The 19,095-nt window shown below is 52.1% G+C and overlaps 1 protein-coding gene and 1 long non-coding RNA gene across 10 annotated transcripts in view; one reads left to right on the top strand and one right to left on the bottom strand.

Moving 5' to 3' along the window:
• LOC130838387 (intraflagellar transport protein 25 homolog) overlaps positions 1 to 14,226 on the bottom strand; it is an 82,898-nt gene extending 68,672 nt beyond the window's left edge. Inside the window, exons 1-6 of one of the 9 annotated variants that reach the window (XM_057711525.1) lie at positions 14,120 to 14,226; positions 13,524 to 13,581; positions 10,790 to 10,918; positions 8,550 to 8,687; positions 6,663 to 6,791; positions 4,212 to 5,491 (exon numbers count right to left, since the gene is read on the bottom strand). In XM_057711525.1, coding sequence (XP_057567508.1) covers positions 5,343 to 5,491; positions 6,663 to 6,791; positions 8,550 to 8,687; positions 10,790 to 10,918; positions 13,524 to 13,581; positions 14,120 to 14,140 — 624 coding nt within the window. In that variant the 5' untranslated portion in view covers positions 14,141 to 14,226 and the 3' untranslated portion in view covers positions 4,212 to 5,342. Of the gene's footprint in view, positions 1 to 4,211; positions 5,492 to 6,662; positions 6,792 to 8,549; positions 8,688 to 10,789; positions 12,041 to 13,523; positions 13,582 to 14,119 lie in introns of those variants that run through there. The other 8 variants (XM_057711404.1, XM_057711451.1, XM_057711414.1 and 5 more) reach the window with 8 other exon arrangements.
• Positions 14,227 to 14,361: 135 nt separating this feature from the next.
• Positions 14,362 to 17,371, top strand: LOC130848388 (uncharacterized). The gene is made up of 4 exons (XR_009052615.1): positions 14,362 to 14,441; positions 15,669 to 15,715; positions 15,808 to 15,925; positions 17,206 to 17,371. It is a non-coding gene; the product is annotated as an uncharacterized LOC130848388 (long non-coding RNA).
• Positions 17,372 to 19,095: the final 1,724 nt, after the last annotated feature.

Consider the following 19,095-nt stretch of genomic DNA (forward strand, 5'->3'; position numbering starts at 1 on the left):
CACCTTTTGGATCTCACTTTTCCCCCTCATACCTGCAAAATAGCCTGATCATGACATCCTTATTCCTGCTGTACAGAGGAGAGCCTTCTGAGGAGAGCCTTCTTTGCAGCATCTCAGAAGGAGGAATGAAATGTGTTTTTCCTTCTGAAAACCTCTGCCAGCACCATGCAGTGTCCAGAGTCAAGTTTATTCCCTGCCGCCCAGAATCTGAAGGTCTTCCTCTTACTCCAGCCACAGGGGACAGCTTCACGTGCCCTTAAGCACCCTCCTTGCCCTGGCCCCTGCAGCTCTTCAGCCTGGACTGCCCTGTCCCTGGCTCCTTCATCACCCTGCTCAGGCATCAGTGCCAGCCCTCCTGAGACACAGCATGAAACAGCCAACTGTCATGGCTAAGTGCCCAGACTCTTGGGGCTGTCAAACCCAAGTCTATGTACTCAAGGCACAGTGAGGCCAGACAAATGTAAACATCGGAGTTTGGAGCAGAGAAAAGTTTATTGCAGGGCCAAGCAAGGAGAACCGGCAGCTCATGCTCGAAAGACCTGAACTCCCCCATGGCTTTCAGGCGAGCATTTTTAAAGGCAACATTTGGGGGTGAGGGCTGCAGATTCATGACTTGCTTCTCACTGGTTGGTTGTGAAGTAACAGTGTGGTGTTTCAGGAATCTTAATCATCAACCTTCTTTTTCCAAACAGTCTGGGGTCTAGCACTTGTGCTCAGCAGGTAGTCACCATCCTCCACCTGAGTGTGTGTGTTGGGGTCTGTAGAACGACTCAAAGATGTGCCTCACAGTGTTACATATATTCCCTGAGAAGGAACTAGGACTCTGTTTTATCACTGGACTATTACTTTTCTTTTTCTAAAAACTAAATTTATTTATTTATTTATTGGCTGCGTTGGGTCTTCATTGCTGCATGTGGGCTTTCTCTAATTGTGGAGAGAGGGGGCTACTCTTCGCTGCAGTGCACTGGCTTCTCATTGCTGTGGCTTCTCTTGTTGCGGAGCATGGGCTCTAGGCACATGGGCTTCAGTAGTTGCGGCACGTGGGCTCAGTAGTTGCGGCTCATGGGCTCTAGAGTTCAGGCTCAGTAGTTGTGGTGCACGGGCTTAGTTGTGCCACGGCATGTGGGATCTTCCCAGACCAGGGATCGAACCCGTGTCCCCTGCACTGGTAAGCAGATTCTTAACCACTGCCCACCAGGGAAGCCCTATCATCACTTTTCTTGTTTAACTTTTTTTCCTTTGTTTCTCTATTCCCTCACATCCCTAGTTAGTAACTGCTTGAGTCTGCTCTTTGGACTCAGGGAAGGCCTAGAAGACTAAGCAAGAAATGAGGGGGCAGGGCACAGAAAGGCTTTTGTTTTGGGAGGTCCCACAGGGTTCTTCTCAGTTTCTCTGGCTCTGCCCCTATGTCATGTACCCTTCAACAAGCTGCCTGGCCTCTCTAAGCCTCGTATAAACACAGTACCACCCTCAGAGCCTTGTTGGAGGATGAGAGGTAAATCTCCTACTTAGCCTAGTGCCTGGTTCATAGTAAGCACTCAGCAAGTGCCAACTGTGTGCACCTAGAAAGCTGACTTTTGGTCTTCCTGCTGCTACTGACATGCTGAATGGACTCAGGCAAGTTAATCTCAACTTTGGTTTCTCCATCCTTAACCCCATGAGCCTGTTAGGGAACCGTTGACCAAAACCGCCTGCCTTGGCCAGCCATGATGATAACTACCCATGAGTTGTCTCACAACAAGAGGTCCCACCAGGGAAGACCCTAAAGTCAGACCAAATATGGGCCAAGCAAGAAGACTGGCCAGAGACAACGCGGAAACTAACCCCATCACCATAAAACCCGAGACTGCGAGCCACATGACAGAGCAGTTCTCCTGGGTTCCCTTACCCTATTGCTCTCCACCCCAGCACCCCTTCCCAATAAAGTCTCTTGCTTTGTCAGTACATGTGTCTTCTCAGACAATTCATTTCCGAGTGTTAGAAAAGAGCCCACTCTTGGGCCCTGGAAGGGGTCCCCCTTCCTGCAGCAGGCCCATGGATGGGCTTGGTTGGGAGGCGACGGTGGAATTATGTGCAACCCATGGTGTCAGTGCCTCTGGGCATTTTTCTAAGAAAGCTGTAGCCCACTGGAAAAGCCCAGGATTGGATGATCATTGAGGTGTCCCTGTCTCTCTCCTGCGGGGACCAACCATAGCACCACCAGCCACAGCCGCTGGCAGGAACTGAGCCTCTCCTGCACCTGAACCACCTAGGCTGACTGGTATTGAAACAGGAGGGAAGTGGGCAGGGCACAACCTTTAAAAGAATGACATAGCCCTTGAGGATACAACAAAGCCTGGTTAGAACCATTAGGTCTGAGATGGCAGAAGATTCAACTTTCAGTGAACCTTGAGCCTCATTATACACTCGTTGTAATATATTAGCATATGCTAAATAACACACCCACAGGCATGGGCCCCATGACAGTTCCAAGGCTAACCATAAAAGGTCAAAAAGTGGGAGGTGGCCCAATTCCTGGCAATCTCTGCCCCTTTCCCAAAATAGTTGAAACAATCCTCGCATCCATTAGCCTATGAAATTACCCAGCCCATAAAAACTAAGCACCCCATATTTAAGGGCCTCTCGCCTTCTGAGATGACCTACACTACTCTGCCTGTGGAGTGTGTTTCTTCCTGGGCTGTTCTTGCCTTTTTTTTTTTTTTTTTTTAATATTTATATATTTATTTATTTATTTGGCTGCATCAGGTCTTAGTTGTGGCATGTGGGATCTTTGTTGCGACGCACGGGCTCTACGTTGTGGTGTGTGGGCTTCTCTCTAGTTGTGGTGTGGGGGCTCCAGGGTGCACAGGCTTCGTTGCCCTGCAGCATGTGGGATCTTAGTTCCCCAGCCAGGGATCGAACTTGTATCCCGCGCATTGGAAGGCAGATTCTTAACCTCTGGACCACCAGGGAGGTCCCCCTTCTCACCTTTTGAGACAGGCCACATTCTGTCTATGGAATGTGTATTTCTCTAAATAAGTCCACTTCTTACCTATTACTACGTCTCTCACTGAATTCTTTCTGTGAGGAGACGTCGAGAACCTGTGCTTCATTAAGTCCTGAAACCAGGTGTGTGATCTCAATTAAAAGACAGTGGGTTCAAGTCCCAATCTGAGTTGTGCGGGTGCAGCATGAGCAAACATAGGCTCCTGTTCCCATGGCTTCTCCCCAGTGACCTTGTTTTCAACAACCGATGCTCAGGGTGTCAGGAACATGTTGGTACTTGAATGCTGGAATGAGTTTCTGAACCTTTTCTTGCTCCTCAGGGGTCAGCCAGCTCAGCTCTCTTGTGCCTTTCATGTTTTGGGGCCCCTGTTATCTCAACCTCTCCACTTCCCTCCCCGTCCCACATGTTCCACCAGTAAATAGCCCTTGATTATCCTCTCTTCTTTGTCCACTTGGTCCAAGCCCTGGTGTGTTCTTGGACTGTTGTAGCTAGAGGTCATTGTAGCTCCAGATGACTTCCTTGCTATCATGCCTTGATGACCCCCACTGATCAATTGTGACACAGTATGTCCTCCAGGATCATGTCCCTGCCCACCTCATCACCTCCCATTGTCCTATCGCTTTGGCCATCTGGCCTGCTGGGCATGCCCTTGCTGAGCCGTATCCTGTCACACCCCCATGCCTTTCTTCAAGAGGCCCCTTGGCCAAAAGCGCCCTTCTCCTCCACCTGCACCACTGCCCTCTAGAGTCAGCCCAAATGCCCCTCCTCTGGGAAGGAGGGCTCCTCTGGATCAGTCTTCAGAACTGAGGATGCCCTGAGTGTGCCCACAGTGCCTCACTTGTGCTGCACTTGGAGAGAAACTCAGCCAAAGATGCAAGAGGCCAGGGCTGAGCCTCCCTCAGGCAGGATCCCTGAGGCATCCTGTTCCAGGAACTTGTCCTCAGGTCATCAGTCAGAAACATCATTGTGTCTTGGCTCCTGAAAGCCCCTCCTTGGCGCCCTCAGCACAGCATTTCCTGCTGTCTCACCCATCCTCCCAGTGAGAGGTGCCTCCTCCGTGAGACCCTGTGCTCCTCGGGTGCTGGATCCAGCCCTGTTCACTTCTGGGTGCCTAGCACCGGTTTGGAGCAGAGCAGGCACACGGAGACTGTTTAGTGAGTGAACGAATAAATTAACGCAGCAATGAATGACCAGAGCTCATGGCCTCTTTGATGCCCATATTTATTTCAAAACCCACATGAGACATCATATAGAACCGATTTTATTATTTTCCAATGGATATATGTCTGTCTCCCTCAACAGGAACCCTCTTATCGGCCAGATTCCAAGTCCATCTTTCAGAATAAGGGTGGGACACTTTCTGACCCTCAAGCTACATTTTTAAATACCCTACAGAGACTCTGCCTCCACTCTGGCCAAGATATAGTCACATTGGTAGCAGGAAAGACTTTGGGTTGGGACACCATGGACCGTGTTTGAGTCTCAGTTCCAGGCCTGACCTGGCTGTATGATCCTGTTCATTTCTCCCTCTGGGCCACAGTCTCCTCATCTGTTTAATGGGGATATACATCCTTCCCTGGTTGGGTGTTGTGAAACTGGAAATGTATACCGAGGAACAGCTGTTTCACTCAGGCTCCAAAATACAATCCCTACTTGAAGGAACCTGGGCTGTTTGGTTGGACAGCTGGTCACAGGGTGAGGGTGGGAGTGGTTGGGAGGAGAAGGGATGGATAGAGGGCGGGGAGGGGCTTCTCAAGCTGTTATTCCTACAGCTCACAGCCTCCTGGAGTGGCTTCCTAGTGGCAGGATGACGAGTATCCTGTCTCATGTGTATCTCATGTGATCCATCAGCAGGACCGGCTAAGATTACTGAGCTGAGGAAAACACTGAGGCTGCATCCAAGCTCAGCAATATCTGCCTTAGGTACCAAAGGGGCAGGAAGTGGCATATACTTCATATATATGCCATCCATAAGGGCTGAACTTCTCAGCTTGGTGTTTGAACCCAAGACTTATCTTTTCTCCAAGGAGTGACAAGGTCAGTATCTGCAAGCCTGTCTTGGAACGAAGGAGCAAATTTCCTCTCTGTGGCTCCAGAGACAGGCCTCAAATCATGGAAGCAGATTCCCCTTGTCTTTGGTAGGAGTTGCCTAATATGGTAATGAGCTCCCCATCACTGGAAGAATTCAAGCAGAGGCTGAAAAACTTGAAAGCAGGAGAGACAATTCCTATTCAGAGACAACGGTGTGTAGACCTCGAAGGCTCTTTCCTGCCCTTATGTACTTTGATTCATAGTACTTGTGAAGGGTTATCAGTACCATTCCAACCAGCCTCCCACTCTGGCCTGGGTGACCCATTCAGGGTCTAGGACAGGAGTACTCGTCGGACCAGTCGAAGCAGTGTTGCACTTGATCCCGGCAGAGGCTCCTGGGGATACAGCTGCAATATTTGAAGACAGTTGAGGGGCAGTGCCACCACCCAGGGCCGCAGGGCGGGCACATAGTCACTGGGAAGACAGAAGAGCAGCTGCTGTGTCCTGGAATGCCCCGTGCACCAGGGCGCTCCTTAGCTCTTAAACCTGCCATTGCCCCCACAGCCCCGCCCTGTCTTATTTCCCTGCAGAAGAGAGAATCTCTTCCCCAACTCATAGGCTGTGTGACCTCAAGCAAGTCTCTCACCCTTTCTGAGCCTCAGCTTACTTATCTGCTCAAAGTTGTTATTAAGGAAGATAGGCAAAGTGCCAGGCCCACGGTGAGTATTCAGATATTAATGGGCGCATGTTTTCTCCCATCCTCCTCTCTCACCCTGATTCGGTCCCACCAGCCCACTTACAACTCCCTGAGGGCACCTCGCGGACCTCCCTCCTCTGCCCTGGACCCTGGGCCTCTAGCATCCTTCCCTGCACACCCAGCCTCTGCCTGTTGAAACCCTGTCCATCTTTAAGCCCTGCTTGAATACTGCCTCTTCTGAGAAGGCTCCCTTGATGCTTACTTCCCCCATCCCACCTCCCCCACTCTCCACCAAATCTCTCCAGGACCCCAGCACTTCCTTTTGTCATCAGTGTGATGGGAGTCCTGGGGTAGGACATATGTTTGACTCCTGACTGTCCCCCAGCAGAACCTGGAAGCAGGCCAGCCCCCAACAGTGCTCAGAACATGTTTGTGGGTTGAATACCAGGGAAGAGATTGAAAGGAAACTCTGGGGCAGTGAAAGAATTCCAGTCTTAGAGTCGGGAGACCTGGATTTACACCCAAGCTCCCTTATTATCACTCATTGTATTAAGTCCCTTCTCCCCTCTGGTCTCAGTTTACCTACATATAAACTGGGGCCAGTAATTCCTGCCCTGCTTTCCTCTCAAGGTTATTGGGTGTTGCAGAGGAGATGAGGGAAGCCCAGGTTCAAACCCCAGTTGGGCCACGTATGTACTCCTTGCATGACTGCCCTCTGGGCCCCAGTTTCCTCATCTGCGACCTTGAAAGCAAGTTCCCCACCACAGAATAACCCTCCAGAAAGAGCCACTTGGAGTGGTAGTGAGCACCCTGCCACTTGAGGCATTCAAACAGGAGTGGAAAACTTCTTCCTAGAATGCAAAAAGGGGATGTGATTCTCTGGCCAACTTCTGCCCTCTGGCCACTCCTGGCTACCTGCCCCATCCCAGCCTGTGCCCAGACCCCCACCTGGGCTCAGTTCATCTGAGCAGTCCCCACAGTTGTTGATCCCATCACACTTTTGGTCTGAGTAGATCCAGGAAGCGGGGTCTCCGCAGTATGCCACAAGGAAGCCGGGGAGGCTCCGGGGCACTTCTCCTACAGAGGGAGAGATGAGGCAGGAGGAAGTCCACATCTGACCGCAGCTGTCTCAGGACTATCTGGAGGTGGATTGTCGTGGCTGCCCTGGCTGCTGTCAAACTCGGGGTCACTGCCCATCCATCCAGGAAGGGCACGAGGAGAAGGTTTCCCGGGGAGGAGGTTCTTTCCCGGTTCACCCAACAGGATGCCCAGAGCCACTCCTCCCTTCCTCTCTTCCTACTCAGTTCTTGCGCCTTCCCACTCCACACCATTGCCTGCTCTGTTCCTTCCTCCAGAAACGTCTTCCTTGACACCACTCCAAAACTATTCCACTGGCAAGTTCAGGTTCAAGTTCCTTCACATCCAGGAAGCCTCCTCTGATTGGAACATAACAAGAATAATTGTGAAGTCTTGCACTTGGGTCCCAGAACTCAGAGGATGTGGGTTCACATGCTTTGTGAAACAGAGTCCGAGCAGCATCTTTCTTGAAAGTGGGTTCTATTGTTAGGCAGCAGTGCGATAGGTCTACCAAAAATTAACCCAAACTCAGGCCACATCACTAGAAGTATAACTCAGACTTGGGAGGGGAAAAGCCTTGGCTCCTTGGACTGGCCAGAGCCAGCCACGAGTGTCATGGATGCTTACGGAGCCAGCCCGGGGAGAGGGACATGGGCAGTTGCTATGTGTTCTGTGGAGTGCCGGTGGAGTGGGGAAGGCCAGTCACAAGGGGGTGACTGGAGTTCAGAGCATGGCCCGGATAAGAGGACACTCATGAGGGATGAGAAAACAATTTCCAAACCCATGCAGTGCCACCATCACGGAAGATAGGTTGAAATGTGGTTCTTGGGGGGCAGAGGTTAATGAGAGGGCAGAGTTGGAACCAATCAAGGATGCTACTGGGAGGCAGCTCTAAACTCAGTACAAGGGAGACGTTCCCACGGAAAAACCAGGCAATGATGGGAGCAGCTGCCTCAAATTGTAGGGAGCTCCCCATCCTGGGAGTGTGCAAGCAGAGGCTGGGTGGCAGAGGGGATTTGGGGATGAGCTGGGACATGGACTAGATGACTTTTAAGATCTCTTCTGGTCTTGAGGGTCCATGATGCAATGACCCCCCCTAAGCTACCCCATCCCACCCGCTCCAACTCACCAGGCTCTCTCCCTCCTCTGTGGCAAGTGCCATGCTCCTCTCTCAAGAACTGTCAGGTCTCTAAGGTCTGGACTAGACCTACCCATTCATTCATTTACTCACTCACTCATTTCATCATTTATTTGGCAAATCATTCCTGATACCTTTCTGTGCAGTGCCTGTGCCAGGCGCTGGGCCCCCGTATCAAGCAGACTAGGTTTGCCCTGGAGGAGTTCACAGTCTGATGGGGGTGTCAAACATGCCAATTGAGAGTGACAACCAATGCGACTAGGGCTTGGATGCAGGGAAGCACAGGGGTTGTGAGGGCCCAAATGAGGGAACTTCATTTAGTTTGGGAATCAGGGAAGGCTTCCTGGAGGAGGTAGCCCTTGAACTCTTTCTTGGGGGTTGCATACAGGTTCTCTGGGCATGGAGATACATAGAGTGGAGGCTTTCCCTAGTGTGGGCACATGTGTGCGTGTGACTGGGACCGGGTGGGAGCAGATGTTCCTGGCTGAGGAAGCAATATAAGCAAAGGCCTGAGGACATGAGGGTGCTTGCTATGCTCAGAGGTGGTCAAGCTTCAGTATGACTGCAGGGAGAGCTGGAGTTGGGGGCAACTCCCGAGGGGCCCTGGAGGAGCTACTCACGGCACAAGGCTTCCTCCTCGTCCTCGCCGTGCGCGCAGGTGCGGACGCCGTCACAGACACTGCTGGCCGGGATGCAGCTCCTCTGGTCACGGCACAGGAATCCCGTCCTGTTCATCTGCGTCACGCAGGCCTGGGCGGCTGAGCGGGCAGGGCGAGCCCCGGAAGAGTCAAGGGTGGTGTTCCCAAGGGCATCACCAAGGTCTTCCCCCTGTGCTTCCCTGAACTGGCCCCCAGCGAGGGCTGGGGCCACGGGGAGGACACTGGGCTCAGCGTCGGAGAGAGTGTCCAAGCCCCCGCTCTTCCGCTTGCTGGCTCTACCACTGTGGGTGGATGACCTGACCTCTCTGTGCCTCAGGCTCCTTGTCTACAAAATGGGGATCATAGCGCACACCCCACAGCACAGCTGGGGAGATTACACAGAAGCCTCTGAGTGAATAACCCTAGAGAGAGTGCAGAGAAAGTCATGGTTCCCGTCTTTATTGAATGACCGTCTCAAAGGAAGCTCGTGAGGACAGGGCGCAAGTCAGTGAAGAGGCTTTTGTGGTGGGGCTCCTGGTGCAGGTGAGGGTGTCAGAGGCAACGTCCTGGGGCCAGCCGGGGGCTGTTATGCCACAATCCCTTACTACTGGGACAACGTTAGGGGCTGCAACGTACCTTCACGTTTTTATTCTATTCTTTCCCCCAGACACCTCTGTGACGTGTCATCATCAGCCTCATCTACTAGATGAGAAGAGTAAGGCTGAGAGAGGTGCGACAGGCCCGGCCACACGGCTAGTAAGCCAGGCTGCTGCCTCCGCTCTTTCGAGAGGCCGGGCTGCCTCCCCAGCGTCCAGGAACGGGGGGTGCCATCTGAGCACCCGTCCTGCTGAGAGGGTTCCCTCCCATCCCACGGTGGGGGGAAGACCCAGCCCTGGGGCTGCCCCAAAGACTTAGGGGAGAGAAACTGGCTGACGAGCAGGAGGTCTGGCTCTGCAGGCTGTGCACGTGTACATGTGTGTGTGCAGGCTGGAGGTGGGAGGGGGTTTGCGCCTGTGTGTTTGTGCACATGTGAACCACGGCTCATCTCCTGGAACTGCCCCAGCTAGTGTGAGGGGGCCAGCCCTCAGAGACACTTACATTGTCACACACACACAGCTGCTCACACAGACATACACACAGTGACACACTCACACATACACAGATGTGCACACGCGGGCACACGCATTCACACAGCTGTGTACCTGCATACACAGACACGTGTATACACAGAGACACCTGCACACACATGTATGCACACACATAAACACACACACAGGTGCATACACGCAGGCGACTCCTTGTGTGCTCACATCTGCCCCCAGTGCCCATGCTCAGGCATGCAGTGTGCTGTGGCTTTTACCCCCTACTAAGCACCTCCTGCTAGGTGATAGAGCCATCTCTCGCAAAGGTAGGTCTGGTGACACCCTGCCCCCAACTTAATCCCCTCCCATGGCTCTCTGGATGGTGACCTCCCTCCCCAGTGCAGCCTTTGAGGTCCTGGGCCCCTGGTCCCACCCGCTGCTCCATTCTTCGTGTGCACTGACCTTCTCCTCACATTTCCTCCCACCCCAGGGACTCCACACAGGTGGTGTTCCCTGTGGTTTTCCCGCCAGCCCCTCCACTAAGCAATCCCACTTTCGCTTCATGCCTCAGCCACCTTTCACTTCTCAAGGTGCCCATCCTGACTCCTGGACTGGGTCAGGGCCCTGGTCCAGGCTCTCAGAGGCCCATTAACCCTGCCTTAATGTGCTTATTGGATTAATATCTGTGTCACTCTCCAAACTGTTAGCTCCATGAGGGCAGGGGTGGTGTTGGGGCCCACCACTGAAGTTGGGCCTCAGGGAAGTATTGGACAGGTCCCTGTCCTCGGTGGTGAAGGCAGACACACGGATGGATGGCACCACCCAGGGTGACCAGACTGGGGTAAGAGGAAGTGTGAGAGTTATGGGAGCTGAGACAAGGATCCTAAACCAGGAAGGCAGGGAAGGCTTCCTGGAGGAGGTGGCATCAGAGCTGCGTCTTCTCAATGGCTCATGCTATAGATGTGCAAGTGGAAGCTCAGAGATGTGTATATGTCAGTGTCTGTGCGTGTCTGCTTGTCTCCTAAGGAATTGTCCACAAGTCATTTCGTGGAGAAGCCAGGGAGGGTCAGTTTCCCCCACGTCTCTGTGTCCCCATCCCCTCCCAACAAGTCTGACCCACGCTCTCTTGCCTACACTGACCTGGTGTGCGAGGTGGGGGTCCAAGGATGACGACTAGGGCGATCAGGGCTGCAAGAGTTGCCAGAAGGAGCAGCAGGAAGGCTGAGAGGCAGGCCCCTCGGCGCGAGCAACAAAAAAGCCTGCAGTCTGCTGTGTGGGGTGGGAAACCAGTGACGGAGCAGCCAGCGCCAGGACCCAAGGATCCCCTGCCCTGACCGCTACAAGTGGTCCCTCCCCACGGGGGTCCCGGGGGGAGGACAGGCTTCCCCACAGGAGGGGGCTCCCAAGCCCACTGTGATGCTCTCGGCTCTGTCTGCGGGCCCACCCCACCGAAGGCTGTCTCTGGCCCAGGTCCAGTCTGGTGAGTGGCAGTTGGGATGAGGGTCCCGCGTCCCTGCTCCACCCCCCACCCTCCTGTCCTTCTACGAGGCTTTCTCCTCAGGAGGCAGGGAGAGAGAGACAGCTGCTTATCGGGCAGAGACCAAAGCAGGCCCTTCATAGTCATTACTCTTATTTTTCAAGACAAGCTTTATTTTATAAATGAGGAAACGGAGGCTCAGAGAAGAAAAGGTCCAGGTCACCTTGTGTGGAGCTGGGATGTGAGTCCACACCTTTTTGCTGCTGAAACTGGTGCCCTTTCCGCAATGCCAACTGATTGCTCATTCTGGAGACTGTCAGGATGCTGGTTGGAATCCCAGCTCCGCCACTTTCCAGTTGGGCCACACTGAAAAGCCACTTTATTTCTTTGTGCCTGTTTCCTCATATGGAAAATGGGGGTCATAAGGCTGACCTCAGAGCTGTTGAGAGGATTAAGCTAGGTACCGTATCAGAACAGTGCTTGGGACGCAGTAAGTGCTATAAAGGTTTTAGCTACTGTTCGTGTTCATTGAGCATCTACTATGTGCTATTCTGTATCTGCAGTACTGTGGAAATAGGTGATGTCCTCCTCTTTAACGGACTTTGATCCTTTCATTTTTGCTTGCTTGTGAAATAATGAAAGAAAGTCTTCTTAGGGTCCTACTAGGCGCCCTGCTCTGTAGAGGACACAAAAGCAGTCACAGCTCTGACCCTTGCCCTTCAAAAGCTTGTAGTTGCACTTAGAAGACAAGAAGTGGACAGGTAAAAAGAAGAGTGTGGGCACTCCTGCTGTCCTCTGGGGCACAGTTATCTCAGAGACGGGGCAGGAGCGGGTCTGATGCTTCTATGTCCCCAGGGTTCAGCCTGGAGACATGGCAGGAAGGCATACACTAGGTGCTTTCTGAATACTCTGACCTAGAGACCAGGAAACAAGAGAAGGGCCCAATTCAGGTCAGTTCAGGTCATTTCCATTCATTCCACTCACATTTCCAGAGCTGCCTGCTCTGTGCTCGCCTACCACTCAGACTATATCTGTACACCAGCAGCTCACAGAGCCAGGTGGCAAGTGTGGCTAGGTAAGTGTGAACAAGGTATCACGGGTGCTTGAAGGAGGGTGGGATTTCCACAGGCAGGTGAGGGGAAGGTGCCAGGACAGGGCACTCCAAGTAGAGAGCACTGGAGGAGTAGAGGCCTGGATGGCATGTGGGGCACAGCAAGTGGCCCGGGGTGGCTGGAGCCTGGGGTGGGTGTGTGTTGGAAAGCAAGATGATAATAGGAGACGCAGCATAAATCTAAAACCCTTATTCCCTGCAGCCTTAGTCAGTGGCTCCCTTGTAAACTCAGGTAACCAGGGAGAAGCGGAAGGCAGGCAAGGAGAGGCGTGCTGGTCGTCCAAGCAGCCGCTCCTCAAATATTTGCGCAGCACAGACTGGGCAGGTGGGGTTACAGGAGAGCCTCCGGGCCCACGGCCAGGTGAAGTCTGCACTTCAAAGCCTGAAAGTCCTTAGGTGCCATACCCCCAGGGAAAGACAGGAAAAGGAGGCCATTCTTCCACCCCACGTCCTCCGTGAGCCAGGCTTGAAATAAACAAGCACCAGCGTGAAGCAACAAGGGCACTGGGACTCTGCAACTAGAGGGACCCTGATTCGAATTTGAACCCTGCCTCCTGCCTCCCATCCGTGTGGGATCCCAGCTGGCTGAGCTACCCGAACTCCCTTTGCCTCAGCCACCTCATCTGTTATTACCCCATAACTGGAGCCTCTCAGAGCTGTCCTGGGGGTTGAAAGATGCCCTACGGTGCCAGGCATGTAATAGGGCCTTGATCATTAATAGTTGTTAGTAGTAGCTACCTCTCTCGGTCTGTTTCCTTAAAAGATGAAATGAGGGCCAAGATTGGAAACACATAGTAGGTGTTCAGTAAATGTGTTCTTTCCTTCCTTTATTCCATAGAGGTAAAGCAAATGGTCCTGGTCACGTGGCGAGCCAGTGGCCAACAGCAGGTGCTAAATAAGTGTGTGATCCCATCTAATCTATCCCTCAGAGGTAAAGAGAATTGCCCAGGTCACCCTCTGAGTCAGGGACTTGACTCCAGAGCTCTTTCCTCTATAGATTATGGGGGGGCAGGGTGGGGGGGGAACTGTATGTGGTGCTGTGACTCTGAGGTGGGCCGCATACAGTAGGTGCTCCACACATGCTTGTAGAATGAACCGCCCTATTAATAAGCAAATGGCTGTCAGCATGGTTGGCCAGGATGCTGGGAGTGGACGACATCATGGGGGCGGAGGTCTGAGAGAGAGCAGGATCTTAGAGAGCCCCCTTTGTGTCTCCATAGCAACGGCCCAGCTTCAAGGGAGCCCCGTGAGGGGGAGGGGCTAGCCCCAGGCCCTCCGTCCTTTACCTTCCCCTCCAGGGGGGGCTTTGCTTCCAGCATCAGCAGTGTTGCCATTGCCGTCCCCCTGCCCAAGAGAACGAAGTGAAGGGTGGGTTGAGGTGAGGCGAGGTCCAGCCTCAGGGAGCCAGACTGAAAAGTTTTTCAGAAGCGTCACCACGTGCCCTGGGTGGAATCACCGGTCCTCCCACTCCAGCACGCTGAACGCCCCAAACGCATCATGCCCACTTTACTTTCCCACACCTGTGCCTGTGCCGTGCCCTCTGCCCGGAATGCCGTTTCCTCCACTGTGCACTTGGCAGACATTCACCCTTCAAACCAGCTTCGGCGGCTCCCCCCTTGGAGAGGCTCCCGCTGACGCCCCCTCCCCAAATGTCCATCATTCGACCGTTCCCTCCTCCGGCCTCCTGTCCCCTCCCAGCACTTGCCACCTGAACTGTACCCAGCAGGGGTACCTGGTTCACCTGTTGGGTCCCCCGACAGCCTGGCAGAGAGGCTCCAGGGCGGTGGGGGACCTGAGCCACCTCAGTGTCCCCCCTCTTCTCTGCTCACCCTCAGGCTGGGGTTGGCTCCCCCAGGTCAGGAGGTGTCAGGGCAGCTCTTACCCGGGGGAAGATCTTGTTCATGTCGCTGGCTCCCGGCTCCAGTCCCCGGGCCCTGAGGGGGTGCGGAGAACTCAGCGCAGGCTCCCTGCCTGGCACCAGGCGCAGCCTGGAGGAGGGATGACTGGAGGCCTTGCCTGGCCGCACCCTCCCTGTGGGCAGGCCCCTCCCAGGCTGCCTCCCACTCGGAGGGAAGGGCAGAAGGGCCCTGCTCCTGCCTGGCCCTTCCCCACTCTGCAGTCTGACAGCCACACTCCAAGGGTGGAATTCTCATCCCCATGTTACAGAAGAGCCTGAAATTCAGAGAGGGAGAAACTGCCATCAGGTCACATGGTGGGGGTTTTGGGGGCGGTTAACACAGGAAATTTTCAGGGTGTGATTTTTCCTCAACATCAGTGATGAGACTGGAGAATGTTGGGCCCCCCAGCTGCATGAATATCCAGGTAGACAGACCCAGGGTTAATGTTCCAGTGGCTGAAAAGCAGGGATCATTTTTTCATTAATGTTTGTTCAATTAAATATGTAATCTAGGTGGAAAGAATATGCATTTCCTATTAAAATATAAAGCAAATATAATTTTAAATTATTTTCTTTAAAAAAGTGGCCACATACATTTTGACTTTTCTGGAGATGGTGCCTGTGATGGAGAAGGGGCAGGGGCAGGTTGCTTCCCTGAATAATGCCTTCTACCAACCCAGCTCACCCCTCTGCTGAAAGACCAGGGCCCTGGGAGCCTAAGAGTCTGGTCAGAGGCCCCGGACCAAGGCTATCTACCTCCAGAAGTGGGCCTGGGGGCTCCAGGGAGGTCCCTCTGCAGCTTGCCTCTGATGCCCATGGGTTGTCTAACCTGTAACCGGCCTTTTCTTTTTGTTGGGATATAAACTACCAAGTCCATGGGGGTAGGGGTGGGAGTAGGGGGTGGGATGGACAGACTCAGGGGCAGCCCTCAGAAGGCAGCAGCCCTGGGAAGGGCTAACCCCCAGGTCAGGGGAACGGGGTTCTCATGAGGGCCCTGCCGCTGGCTCTGCCGTGGGCACGTCACTCCCCTTCTCCAAGCCTCAGTTCTCCTGTCTAGAAAAAGATGGGATTCCACTGGATGAAGAGGGTGTCTTAGTTTGGGGATCCCCGTTATCAGACCTAAGACCAGATTTGAAGGCAAGCAGATTTAAGTGGGAGTGATCCCAGGAAACACTGGGGGAATGATGGAAGTGAGGCTCCAAAACCAGGTGTGTTATCACACTCATCCCACTGCGGGAAAGAGGAACTTTCTCTTGCTAAGGAATTTGGGAGAAGATGCCCCTCGGAGTCACTCCACCTGAGGGTGAGGGAACTGAGGTATGCATTTGCCAGTTCTTGCCAGTCACTGGCTGAGAACTGCCGGAGGGTGTTTATTCCTGGCACCCCGGCCCGCCTTAGGCAAAGAGATGCCGGTGTCAGCAGTTGCAAGCTAGGCTGATGTGCCCTGAAATGGAAAGGGCTGAGGGATACGGGCAGGACCCTCATGGCATGTGCTGAAGATGCATCTAGATTTCACCTTGCATGTCAATTCCAGCTGACTGTTGAGAGTGTCTGGAACACGGGGTTCAGAAGGATTCTGAGGTAAGGACTCAGCGTTTTGTGATTGAATAGTGATGTCTGCTGTGGCTATGACTGGAGAGTGGTATCATGCATGATGACCATTTGCATTCCAGGACCACTCATGCTCTTCAATTCTGACCTTTCTTGACGGTGATTCTTCAGTGTTCCTTTATGAAAAGACTCTTCAGGGACGTGAAATTTCCCTTCTTCCAGACTCCTGCTCCAGTCCAGGTACAGTACAGCCGCCATACCTGATTGTGCTGGCAGCACTGTATTTCTCCAGGGCTCAGGATGCCACCAAGAACCCTAGAGTGAAGGGCAGCACGGGGTCCTAGAAAGATGGAGGGGAGGACCTGGTGCCTCAATTCCTGAACTTCCTGGTGTCACAGCCAGGTTATATTGAGAAAAAAGGACTGGGCTCCATTGTACGACCTCTACATCCACCCTGCTGGGCTCCCTTCCCTGCTCGGGCCACTCCTGGGTAAACTTCTAGCAAGAGTGGGAACTTTGGTGCTGATGGTACATTGAGCTGTGTAAGCTCCAATGGGTCACTCAACCTCTCTGAGCTTCAGCTAGGTGCTGCCCCAGTACATGGACCTCTTTGTCCTCCCCACTCAACACCCAACACTGCACCGGGCCCACTTGGCCTGCTTGCTCTAACCTCTCCTTTCCTTCCCCCTCCCTTTCCCTGGAAAAAAAGTTTCAAAAACTTAAGAAAATACAGAACACTTGGAAGAGTACTGTAACAAATAATCATGTGTTCACCATCCAGAGATAACAAATGTTAACATTTAGTCATTTTTGCTTCAGACTTTTTTTTTTCAATCAAGTATAGCAAAATTGAACGCCTCTTTTTTCCCCAGTTGTATTATTCCTTCCCTCCCTCCCCAGAGTCAGTTTCCTGAATATGCTGTGCATGCTTCCAATGGCTGGTTTTTACACACTCTCTTAGACACACACATACGCATACATCTAGAATCACACTGCAGGGGCCCCTCAACTTTACCAGATACTGCGAAACCACTCTTTCAGGTGGCTCTACAAGTCTGCACTCCCATTAGCAGTGTGTGAGAGTTTCTGTCTCCCCAGTCTTGAAAGTGTCAGACTTTCTGACATTCATCTGCTGTCAGGTGTGAAATGGTATCTCGGTGTTTTTTTTTTTCCCCAGCTCTTTATTGGAGTATAATTGCTTTACACTGTTGTGCCAGTTTCTGCTGTACAACAAAGTGAATCAGCTGTATTTATACAGATATCCCCGTATCCCCTCCCTCGTGAGCCTCCCTCCCACCATCCCTTTCCCACCCCTCTTAGGTCATCACCAATCATCAAGTTGATCTCCCTGTTGGTGTGGTTTAATCTGCGTTTCTCTAGTAATTCCTATGGCCACCACCAATTGCTAACATTTAATGAACACTTATTTTGCCACAAGCTGCACTACATGTGTTACGTATATTAACTCATTAGTCCTCCCAAGACAGATGATGGGGACTACCATTATCTCCATTTTACAGATGAGGAAACTGAGGCACAGAAACACTGTTACTTGTCGAAGGTTCACAGCTGAAAGGAGGCACAGTTGGGATACAGACCTGAGGTGCTGCAAGGGTCCTGCGCTGCCCCTACCTGTCCACTCACTTCTCAAAAGCGTGGCCCTCGGACCAGCAGCATCATCCTCATCACCTGTGAGACGAATCTCAGCTCAGACCCACCAAGCCAGAACCTGCATTTTAGCAAGATTTTAAGGTGGTTGGAATTTGGAAGGCCTGCCCCATCCCATGCTGTTACGAGGCCCTTGTAAAATACTGGGTTGGCCAAAAAGTTGGTTTGGCTTTTCCATGCTGTGGAAAAAACCCGAACGAACTTTTTGGCCAACCCAATATATTGGTCATGTGGATGCTTCCCCGGTGAAGCGCTTTTTCCTATCTGTTGCCCATTTTTCTACGGGTGGTTCATCTTTTTCTTATTGACTTATGGATTTCTCTATGCTGGATTTGAATCATTTGTTACATGGATCTTACATCTCTCTCCCAGTCTGTAGCTTGTCACTTGCTCAGATTGACTTCTGCTGGCTCCCTCCATCTTTCTAAATGCATCTTTCTTGCCCAGAACCAGGCAAAAATCTCACTTAGTGAAGCCTTCTTCGACTCTCCCCCCTCCCCTGGATTTATCTTTCCCTGTATTCCTTATGGTCTAGGGCTCCATCTCATGTGGCGAGCAGAGACCCTCTGCACATGAGATCAGTAAACCTCAGTTGGAGTCAGACAAACCTGGGTTTTTATTCCGACTCTGCCAAATTAATACCTACCTAATATAAGGTGGCAAGTCACAGCCTCTCTGTTTCCTCATCTGAAGAATGGGGAAAAGAATACTTACCTCAAAGAGCTGTGGTTAGAACCAAACAAGTGCAGATACGTGAAAGTGTTCTGAACCCCGGGAGGGTGCAATATTGTTTCTGGATGCCTTGGTCCGTTTGTAATTACAATGAGAGCTGCTTGAGGGCTGGACTGCTCTGTAGGCCAGGGCCTGGCTCTGGGTTGGACAATGCTAAGTGGGCACCACAACTAGACTGCCCCAGGGACCTGAGAGGCCAGCTTCCAGACCTAGAGGTGAGGCCCAGTTCCTGCCTCAATATTTGTCACTCCACCCCTGAGCCTTCCATAATTCTGAGAGCCTGGCTGGCTGCCTCTCCTCTCTGAGACTCTGTTTCCTTAATTCTTTTGTTTTGTTTTTTTTTTTAAGATTTTTTTGATGTGGTCCATTTAAAAGTCTTTATTAAATTTGTTACAATATTGCTTGTGTTTTTTTTTATGTTTTGGTTTTTTCGCCTCAAGGCATGTGGGGTCTTAGCTCCCTGAGCAGGGATCAAACCCGCAGCCCCCCCTGCATTGGAAGCACCGCCCCCCTGCACTGGAAGGTGAAGTCTCAACCACTGGACCACCAGGGAAGTCCCCTGTTCCCTAAATTCATTTTAATGGAGATGTTAAACCCCATCCCGCTTTCCCAGAAGGATGTTGTAAGGACCCATTTAAAGTGATAGTGAGAGTGCTATAAAGGGCTTTGCAAAAGTCATGGGGAATCAACAGACAAAATTCATCATGAAATATGTACGTAGACACTTTTACAACATAGCCTTATAATATTGCTTAGTGCAGATGCTCCAAATTTTATTGATGTTTACATACTTAAGCATTATGAAATTATCAGATATGGGGCTCCAATGATGACTGCATGATGGTATACCTTGAGGTAACATTATCAAGAGCTTTTGTTGAAACCTCTCATTTCTAATCAGTTGCTGATTTCTTTCCAGCCAAGCCTTAAATTACTGCTGCAATGCTGCAAAACAGTTCAAGTATAAAAAGCATACAAGAAACAGTAAAATGAGCCCAAATAACTTAGAA

Source organism: Hippopotamus amphibius, chromosome 1 (genome assembly GCF_030028045.1).
Source record: "Hippopotamus amphibius kiboko isolate mHipAmp2 chromosome 1, mHipAmp2.hap2, whole genome shotgun sequence".
Taxonomy (NCBI): domain Eukaryota; kingdom Metazoa; phylum Chordata; class Mammalia; order Artiodactyla; family Hippopotamidae; genus Hippopotamus; species Hippopotamus amphibius.